General features: G+C 41.7%; 1 protein-coding gene across 4 annotated transcripts in view; it reads left to right on the top strand.

Annotated features, from left to right (window-relative positions):
• Window positions 1–10,460, top strand: part of SLC25A27 (solute carrier family 25 member 27) — a 70,011-nt gene that overhangs the window by 42,002 nt on the left and 17,549 nt on the right. The window contains exons 2-4 of one of the 4 annotated variants that reach the window (XM_067544925.1): window positions 3,002–3,151; window positions 3,341–3,475; window positions 4,895–5,086. In XM_067544925.1, coding sequence (XP_067401026.1) covers window positions 3,037–3,151; window positions 3,341–3,475; window positions 4,895–5,086 — 442 coding nt within the window. In that variant the 5' untranslated portion in view covers window positions 3,002–3,036. Of the gene's footprint in view, window positions 1–2,862; window positions 3,152–3,340; window positions 3,476–4,894; window positions 5,087–10,460 lie in introns of those variants that run through there. The other 3 variants (XM_067544926.1, XM_067544927.1, XM_067544928.1) reach the window with 3 other exon arrangements.

Genomic DNA, 10,460 nt, shown 5'->3' with positions numbered 1-10,460 from the left:
ATTCCTTTAGTTTATACCCCTTTAAACAGCAAAAGTGTAATATTCACATTACTGCTTTTAGCACACCTTTGATCAATGTAAAGCAAGGGGCTTTACAGAACAAACAAGTGATATAATCTCTGCCCTGAAGCCATCCTTCTAGCAAACACTTATGTGTGTGAGTAACTTTACACATGTGAGCAGACCCATTGTGTTCAATGGGACTACTTTGTGCAAAGCTCCTAATGCAGAGCTGGGTGTAAGGGCAAACCAGCACCTTTGTGCTTCCTCCTATGGCAGGAGAGGATGCAAAGGAAGCTGAACTCAGCTGGAGGCATAGAAGGGGAGAAGCATTGGTTCCATAACAACATCCCTTTCTGGGTCCCTTATCTCAGTTTTACGAGGCCAGGCTGCAGTTTTGCAGACAGGAAGGGATGCCAATGGAACTAGAGATCAGATGCCTTTTGTAGCATGCTTGCTTGTTGGGAAGCAGCATGGTCAAGAGCGAGGATATGGTTGTGAGAGTCAGATGCCCTGAGTTATTCTCTTGGTTCTACTACAGACTTACTCTGTGACATTGGGCAATTCACTCACCCTTGCTGTGCCTCAGTTTCCCCATTTTAAAAATGTTTATACTTCTGTGTAAAGTGCTTTCAGCTCTATGGCTGTAAAGTGCCATTTAAGTGCAAAGTACGGTTGTTTATTATTTTGCAGATCTCCATTTTGGAGTTTAGTCCCATCTCCTTACGGTTTTGCCAACTCCTGCGATTTTTATCATGAGCCTTGCAATTTTGGGTGTTTTTATTGAAGCCCCAGCTCCTGGAGCAGGGGTGCCAGTTGGGGAGGACAGGGAGGGGACTTGCCCCCACAGAGTTTCATACCAGATTATAATTTTATGAACAGGGGTGGTGGTGGTGGTGGTGTGAGGGGTTAGTGGGAGATATAGGCACCCCAAAAGTTTGCCTCAGTTCCTCCTCCGTAACTCCTTCTCCCAGAGCTGAGCTAGTCTCTGGCCACCCAGCTCCTGCCGCCACAGCAGCCATATCCCCTTACATTTGGAAAGTTGATCCATAGCTGGTGTGGCTATGCCCGCGTGGGTTTCTGCTGAGCTGGGGTGGGGACACAAAAAGCCTGTCTGTGCTGGTGCTTCTGACTCAAGATTGGAAGCTGCAGATGCCGCTGAACAAGCATTCCGGCTCCTGCCTAAAGAGATAGCGTGCTGACACGCTCCCCTCCCAATACACACACACACTCCCTCTCCCTTACACAATCTCCCACACACACTCATCACTCTCTCACACATGCACACACACACGTATTATTGTTGTTGTTAGTATATGCGCATATATTCTCTGTAATTTTATTCTTTCAAAGTTCGTTAAGGATTACAGTGCTGTTATATTAGTTTTTTGGCTGGTCCGTGCATTTCATAATTTTATTTCTCTCTTATGCTTAAATTTAATTCTTTGAGTAGTGAGTTCTAAAATGCCTAACCTGTCCTGGATGGCGTAATAATCGTTATTACTTTTATTATCATATTGTGCTTCGTCATTCATTATTTAAAATGGTTCAATCAAATAATAGTATCCTTTTAGAACGTGAATTTGGCTTGTGTTCACCTTAACAATGCCAGTTTAAAAAAATTAGATAAACACATAACTTTAGATGCTGTGCAGATGAAGGTTGCTTATTTTCAAATTATATTTTTAATTATATTTCTAAAATAACTTAAAATTAATATGAAAATAAATGTGGTTCCAAGTCTGATACTGATAGTAATGATGGAGTCAAATGTTAATGATTCATGTACATGACTGTGATCGGTAAACATAAATGTCAAAATAATTAAAAATAAATTCCTGTTCTTAATAAAAGAGAAAAAAATCACGTGTTAAAATTAAGTAAATATGTTTTTAGTGGAGTGAAAAATAACTGTCTACAATAGAGTAGATAATAGCAGTAACAGGGTGTCTTTGTTAGAGTAAGCACATTTTATTTATTAATATTTTTCTACTAAAGATAGTGGACAAAGTATCAAACTTGTGTTGCTGATACCTGTGTTAAGACTTCAAAATTGATACCTCAAAGTTTGGGATTGGGAACATCTTGCTGTATTATCTTCTGATTGTTCTAAATTTACATAGAAACTTAAAATATGGCTTTAATTGGTGTTTGTATTTTTTCTTTCTTTACATAGGTAAAGATCTTTACATAGATACAGTGCTCCTGTCAGCTAATTTCTAAATTTTTATCTGCAAAAAACCTAGAGTTTTCAGGTGCGTAAGTAGTCCCTGAAATCACGTTTAAAGTTGCCCTCCTTCCTCCCCTTGCTCTGAAATGGCATTCCTGTCTGGACACATGACTATGTGAAAAGTTCCGGAGGGGTAGCCGTGGTAGTCCGTATATAGCAAAAACAATGAGAGTCCTGTAGCACTTTAAAGACTAACAAATTTAATTGGTTTACTTCTGACGAAGTGAGTTGCAGCCCACGAAAGCTTATGACTGCAGAAATTAAATTTGTTAGTCTTTTAAAGTGCTACAGGACTCTCGTTGTTATGACTATGTGAGAATCTCACCTTTTATTCAGAAAAGTTTCTAGTTTTCAGATTAAAGGTTGAAAACATGGACCCTAAAGACTAAAATAACAGAAAGCAAATAAAAAAAATCCAAAATATGTTATTTTAAAAGTCTCATTATTTTAAGTCAATCTCATGATTTTGGGGACTTGACTAATGATTTTTGAATATCAGGGACTGGCAGTAAGTGTGCTGAAAACCCAGCTTTCACTACTGCATGCGAGAAAAAGATTGGGCAGGAGTTAGATGGACTACATTTCCCAGAAGCCTCTCTGTAGGACTTTGGTCACTAAGCAGAGACCCTGCCTGAAGCATACTTGATCAGGAATTAGGAGGACACAGGAGACAACAATGTGGAGTGGCTGTTTATGGGTGCTGCTGCTGCTGCTGGAGCTTTAGGAAAATGACTTCAAGAAAGTGACTCACTGACTTTTAATTCTTTCCAGATTCTTTTGGGTGGAGAGGGGTTAGTTAGCCTGTTATGTTACCTGCTGAATGCTATCCCCAGAAGGAGAGGACATTGCCTTTTCCAGAAAGGTGGCCCCGAGCCAGCAAGTTCACTCTGTCAGCCTGTGCAGCGGCTGTTGCAGAACTAGGTACTAGTCGCTATTTTATTAGAGGGAAGGAAGATACGATTGACTGGGGTGGGGTTGGGAGGGTAGGGAAAATGCTCAACCCACACTCTCCCAGCCCCTCTGTTTACTGCTGCCTCAACTTTCAACAACTTCCCTGTGCCAGGGAACTTGTTACACCCCCTCCTCTCTCTGTGCTTCTCTGTTTTACAGCTTGCAAAATATGTTGCATCACATGGTTTATCCGGCTCTGCAGCTTTGCAAACCTGGTGTTGCTCCCCAGTAGGTATTTCGGACCTAAATCTTTGCTATTGCGAACTGTGGGATGCAATAGTGAATCAAGACAAGGTCTGAGTGATTTAAATATATAACTTACTCTATTTCTGGCAGGACAATCAGTTTTCTAAGTTGGCCAAACATTATTGACTGTGTGAGTAATTTGCCTTCTACAATTAGTTTAGAGTAGCCTCCCCACCCCTACCCTCAAGAGGTCTGATCTAGCTGGGAAGCTCATGTTTCCTATTACAGCAGATCTGTCTCTAAAAACATGAGTGCAACAAAGTGATAGCCTATACAATGCAGCACTCTGATCTATAATTTGATATTTTGTAATAACTCTGAGGTGTCAACTATTAATTTGTACATGCAAACTCAGTGCAATGTCCTAGTGACTTAAGCGTTCTCTCTTGTTTAAAGACATCCAATACAAAATCTAATAATTTATGATATGGGGCTATACTATGACTGTACCTGCATCTATAAGTATTATTAGTGTTGTTTATTATTTGTATTACTGTAATGCCTAGGAGCCTTAGTCATGGCCCAGAACCTCATTGTGTTTGGTGCTGTCCAAACACAGATTCAAGAGACTGTCCCTACTCAAAACGAGATTACCATCTAAGTATAAAACAAGAGACAAAAGATGGATACAGATAACCTGGGAAATATGAGGCAGTGTTGGTTTGCACCATAGGCAGTGGTTTCAGCACACCAGCAACCTAGCTGTTGTCAAGTTTTTTGACGTAAGGGGCACATGTAGCTGCACTGCCCCAGGAGCAGCACAGGGAAGGGATTGAAGGTGACTTTCTTCCCTGTTCTGCTTTGTTCTGGAGGGGAAAAAGTAATCTCCTACTAATCTGCACCAAAAGCAGATTGCTTCCCTCTCTGTTTAAAGCAGCTCCCCCATGTTGTGGGGTGGGGTAATCAAACATCTGCCCATTCCATGCTCACTGCATGGGATTGGGAAGGTTACTGGCTCTGTGGTGTGTGCTGTCCCACTGGGACTGGAAATGCAGAGTGGCCACTTGAGAGTGAGGGGGTGCCTGACATGCCCAACACCCTTCCCCCCAACTGCATTATGCATGTAACAATCTTGGTCACGGATTATGTAAAAGGGTGGGAGTAACTGAAAAGGGTTTAACATGCTCCAACATCTTCCACAAACTCCAAATGTTTCTCAAAAGAAACTTCAAAAGCAGGGCAGGTGGTAAGCATTGGAGTTGGAAGGGAAAGAACTTGGGATAGAATGAAAAGTGATTGATGTATTTTTGCTACCTTGTCAAGAAACACCACGAAGAAACTCCAGATCTTTATGTCCATGTGCAGTAATGAGCCCCCTGCCTGAATCAGAACTCACTTACCCCTTTCCCAGCAGGATCAACACCTGCTAGCAAGGTGGAGTGCCTGAGGCAAATGCCCCAGGCCTGTGACATAGTGTTTCATAAGACGGGGCCTTGTTCAGCTGTGTTTCCTGTTATTTTCTGTTAGTGACCTTTCCCCTGGACCTCACGAAAACTCGACTGCAGATCCAAGGTGAAACTGCTGTTCATCGCTATGGAGCTGCTGCCAGAAGAGATGCACCCTACCGTGGCATGCTTTGTACTGCAGCAGGGATTGTTCAAGAGGAAGGCTTACTAAAACTCTGGCAAGGAGCAACACCTGCAGTCTACAGACACATTGGTGATTATCTTGTCCCATAGCAATGAGTCAGAATGCTGTATGTTATGTCCCACATCTATACTGTTTTGTGCAATAATACTGCCATGTCTATTTGTAACCCTTCTGCCAAGTGCCAATGGCAGGACAAAGGCTCATTCGATTTGCCTAGATGTCCTTTTCTAAAAGGATGGCTTGAGCCCCGACCCAGAGCTGTACTCTGACTTCTGGGTCTGAGAAGTGAAAGTAAAACTTCTCCAGTTACCTTTGCAGCTCATTGTTTCCTGCTTGCAGGCATTCTGCATACTTGGGGTCCTGGAACCACTAATTCCTTCTATAGTAGGGGAAAAGGAAAAATCCTAAAGAAAGCACAATCATTGCACATAAATTTACATGCAATACAATAATCCAAACCCAGTTGATGTGTCAGTTGTTCAGTCAACCCTGCAGATCAGTCCCCGCCCACCTGAATCCTCACTTCCAGCTCCAATTAGGGCTTGTCTAAATGAGAACATTCAGGAAAATTAATCCAAATTAATTTTAAAGTAGATTAGTTAAACCACATTAAACACTTGTGTGAACACTATTCAGAATTAAAGTGGCCTTAATTTGATTTATCTTAATTCACTTTAGACATGGTCTCATACACAGTTGCTGTCAAGGGATGACTCTCCTCTGTCTGGTTCAGTCTAGAGAAGTCCCACTCCATTGTGCATCCTGTGTTGTCTCAGTACTGGATAGTACTGGATCCTGGATAGTCTCAGTACTGGATAGTCACATAACAATCTGTTATCATTCATACAATCAAAATATAAATTAGTTCCAACTCAGTATGTGTAAACAATATTATTCATGTAACTGAGGCTGCCCTGAGGTGGCTTTTCCCCTCTAGAGAAAGCCTTTTCGCTGTTACTTATATCCTAGCCTGAGCCGGAAATGTGCAGTCAAATCATACAAACATTTTTAATTAAACCTCCTACTTTTCCATTTGGTTTGAGCATGCCCATCAATGATCCCACAGACTTGTGGGGATATGTGGATAGGTGCCTCACTCACAACCCCTCCTGTGACATGAATTATATGCCTCACTGGCCCATTAACTCTCTCATCTATTGCCACAGTGGGCAGGGGCCTTATAAGTGCAGGTTCAGCTGCTTTTGAGGATAGAGCAGGGGAAGTTACTGTAAATATGCAGCAAAAAATCAACATGCTGGCTCCAATAGGATTTCTGCTCTGCAAGTAAAGTCCCCAGCATATGCAAAAGGGATTGGCTAAATCATTCTTGCAGAGGATCACCTTGTGAGTGATAGGATATTGTTCTGAACTTTTAAAATTCCAGCTATACTGAGCATGTCTTTCAAAAGGTGGCTTTCAAAGTCTCTTGCTTGGTCTGAGTATATCCAGGCTGGAAGTCCGTATACACTGAAAAATACTTCTCCCAAAGTGCTCAAGCAACTTTAGTAGCTTTCTGGATACGACTCTGCATAGTGGGTAGACTAGTCAGTCACCACTGAGATGATCCCATCATTCTTTCCATCTACATCTAAGGGCAGGAAATCAGTGCATACCACCGGCTCCAGAAGTCTGCTGCTGTGATGTTCTGTAGATATGCAACTCTGGTGGGTAAGGTATTCCTCTGAATGCACTGGCATGTCTTACATTTCTTGTGAACATCCTTAGCCATCCAGACCAGTAGAAATTACCCTGAATGAGCTCAAGTGTTCTTTCAGTTCCCAAATTCCCTAAATCATCATGCAGAGCTCCCATGGCAAGGACTTTGTACTCCCTTGGCAGCACCAGTTGTTTCCGATGAGCTTTTTAAAGGATCTGCTATTACTCAGTGCAATACTTAATTAATTAGCTTCAGTTTACCTCACTCTCTTAATAGTAATTAAATCTCCTGGGAGGATGGGCTAATCCCTGGTGGGTTTTGCCCAGTTATTTTAGCAATGAGAGTTGTTGTGAATGTGATTATCCTGTGACTGGCAAAAGAACCAATCAGCAGCATCGAGAACTTGAGCAAAGAAGATGGATCCATTACTACATAACTTACTGAGGCTTTTGTATACTGCAGCACAAAGTAAATGGATTCTCAGGTTATTCCGGTATTGCTCCCTTGCCTGTTGTTAGCAGTATTTAGAGTACTTTGAAAAGACTGGCATTGGTCCCACATCAGGCACTCCTGTTGAATCAGGGCAAATCAATGCCGTGGTGTCCACCACTTCTCTAACTCCAACCACTTCTTTAAGAAACCCCAGCTGAACAATGACATACCCTTGGTATGGGTACTCATTTTTACTAAAGCCAGACAGGTCCAGTGCTGTCAGAGTCGGCAAGGGCAAGCGCTTAGGCACTTTTCCATAGGATGGGTGGAATACAACTGTCATATCAGATTTGGTGTCAAGTACTGCCTTCAACTGTGTTCCTTCAACCTTGACAGTGACTTCTGCTCAGAGCCCAAACAGTCCTGGATGAATTCCTTTTCTGTGGGAGCCTCAAAACCTCAGAACCAGGTGGTTCTGTCTAGCTAGTGCTTAGTTTCTGATAAAGGTGGGATGTTTTTTATCTTTGCAATTCAAAGCAGTTTGCCCACTCCCAGCCTGTGGGGGTGGATTTCCAGAGGCCACCAAGTTCTACAATCTCACTCCATCATTCTCAGCAGGAACCTGAAGGAGCCTCACTAATACTGGCCATTCACACAATGCAATATAAACAGCATTACACAGATGAGCCCATATACCTTGCAAGTGTCCAAACACACTGCAGTTGCCTGCAAAGTTGTCTCAGGTGTACCTCTCATTATACACCTGAGATATACCTGTGGATAAAAGGGCTTTCTTGGAGTCAGTATACATTCCCTTGCTCTCATCTTCTAACAGATACACTGCCATAATGCAAATATAAATTTCCCAAAATGCAACAAAACGTTCCTTTTCCCAAATTAGTGGACTAGCCTAAGGCTAGTACCAACCCTGAGATCCTGTAAGAGGTACCAACCCTGAGATCCTGTAACAGCCCCCAGAGGGTAACTGTTCTATCAATGGCACCAATCAGGGCTGACTTCAATCTGCCTGGGTGGCCCTTTACTAAAATTAATAAAATGATGACTCAAGCCCCCGCCTGGAGCAGTACTGGCTCTGGGAAATAAAAATAAAACCTCCCTGGTCACATTTGCAGCTGGTTCTTCCCAGATCACAGGCACTCAGTATCCTTGGGAACATAGGATCACAAGTACCTTTTATTTGGGAAAAAGGGAATTAAAAACAAACAAAGGACACATGATTGCCATAGATATACTTACATGCAATAAATGCCCCAAACCCACTCAGTATGTCCGTTTGGTCAATCCTGCCTTTCAAAATAATAATTGTCTGGTCTATTGCGGTCCAGGACTCAAAGGGCTTGTCTGTATGGGGACATCCAAGAAAATTAATCCAAATTAACAAAGGTGGGAATTTGAAGTGGCTCGTTAACCCACACTAAATTCCTGTGTGGATGCTGCTATTTTGAATTAAAGTGGCCTTAATTTGGTTTAGTTTATTAAATGAATTAAGATAAATTGAATTAAGGCTACTTTAATGCTGAATGGGGGTGTTTACATAGTGGTTTAATGTGGTTTAACTAATCCACTTTAAATTCACCCCTTTAGTTAATTTGGATTAATTTTGCTGGATGTCCCCTTGTGGGGAAACCCTTACTCTCACACTCCCCATCCACCTAAAATCTTGCTCATAGATCCAGTGATAGTCAGTGGTCATCAAAGGGTGGCTGTCCATTATCTGTGCGCTCTAATCTAGAGAAGTCCCCACCACCAGTTCCTGTTCTGACCTACATCTGCTTGCTCCATTTTCATGACATCAGCTCTACCACCGCTAGTCTAGTTAGCTCCTGGCTAAGTCAACTGTGATGTTACCACCGCTGCTGATCTAACTCTGCAGAATCACCCCATACAGTGTTCAGGCAGGCAATGTACAGCAAAAGAGCATCCTTGAATAAAGTCCACATCTCCTGGGATAGAGCTCCTACTCTCGAGCATAGAACTCTCTACCCTCTATTACTGAACTATCTGTAAGGTCAAGTTGACCCATTGTGCATATTAAAAAGCATGTCTTGCACAATTGGTATGCCCCTACATGTGTGCAGTTATGTAACAATCTCTTATCCTTTATATAATAAAAGCACAGACAAATTCCAGAGAAAATGACAAAATACAGAATGCAGAAATATGTGTAAATAATATTACCGAAATAACTAATTTGATTTTAAGCTATTAATAAATAGTTTTTTAAATAAAAATAAAAAATTATATATATAAAAATTTTTCATAGGCCCTGAAAGTTTCGTAGGCCCAAGGCACTGTGCCTATTGTGCCTAATGGATAATACGGCCCTGTTCTTAGGGTTCTGGGTGAAATTCACCCTGAGCAGAAAACGCACAAAATGCCTAGGAACCATTTAAATCCCATTTAAACTCAATTTTGTGTATAGTCATTGGCACTGTCCTTCTGTACAGGGGTTAATTTTACCCCTAATTAATAGTAGGGACTGAGAATGATTTAGATCCTCCATTGGGGAAAGTAAACAATCTGGCATTAAGGTTAATTACAGCATATTTGATATTCAGGTTTACTCCTCTGGATTAATAGTAATTATACCTATTTCTTATAGAGCACTTTTCATCAGTAGGTCTCAAAATGCTTTACAAAGGAGGTCATTATCATTATCCTCATTTTACAAACAGGAAGTGACTTTTCCAAGATCACCCAGCAACTCCATGGCAGGGCTAGGACTTGACCCCAAGACATCTGAACCCCAGTCTGATGCTCTATCCATTATAGCACACTGCCTTCCCATTAGCAGGGAGAGGTTCCCAGAGATAGCTAGTTTTATTTTTTAATTGCAAATACAATAGCAGCAGCAAACAAAGTGGCTTGCAGCCCACAAAAGCTTATGCCTACAGAAATTAAATGTGTTAGTCTTTAAAGTGCTACAGGACTCTCGTTTTTGCTGTATGCAGACTAACACGGCTACCCCTCTGGAACTTTTCATAAAGGGATTGTGTCTGTGGGAGGGAACACACACAGAGAATTCTTTAATGGCTAGCTTGCTGGAAATGAAACAAATCTCACAAATTGGTGGTGAGATGGACAGTGCTAACACACCCGTATCTGCTGCAAGAAATACCACTTAGCAAGAGATTTCCTTACACTAAAAAATCCTGGCTAGGGCGGATATTCCACTCAGCTTCTTCTTCCTCCTCCTTTGGATTATTTGTTATTACAGGAGCAACCAAATGCCTCAGTCAGGATTAGGGGTTCCATTATGCTAGGTGTTTTACAAATAATCTCTTGGTTCTCTATTATAGTACAAACAAAAGAGATGGCTGCCCTAAAAATACT

This window comes from Emydura macquarii, unplaced genomic scaffold (genome assembly GCF_026122565.2).
Source record: "Emydura macquarii macquarii isolate MOO-44397 ecotype Brisbane River unplaced genomic scaffold, CSIRO-AGI_Emac_v2 contig_1039, whole genome shotgun sequence".
Taxonomy (NCBI): Eukaryota; Metazoa; Chordata; order Testudines; family Chelidae; genus Emydura; species Emydura macquarii.
This window is presented reverse-complemented; position numbering and strand designations above follow the sequence as displayed.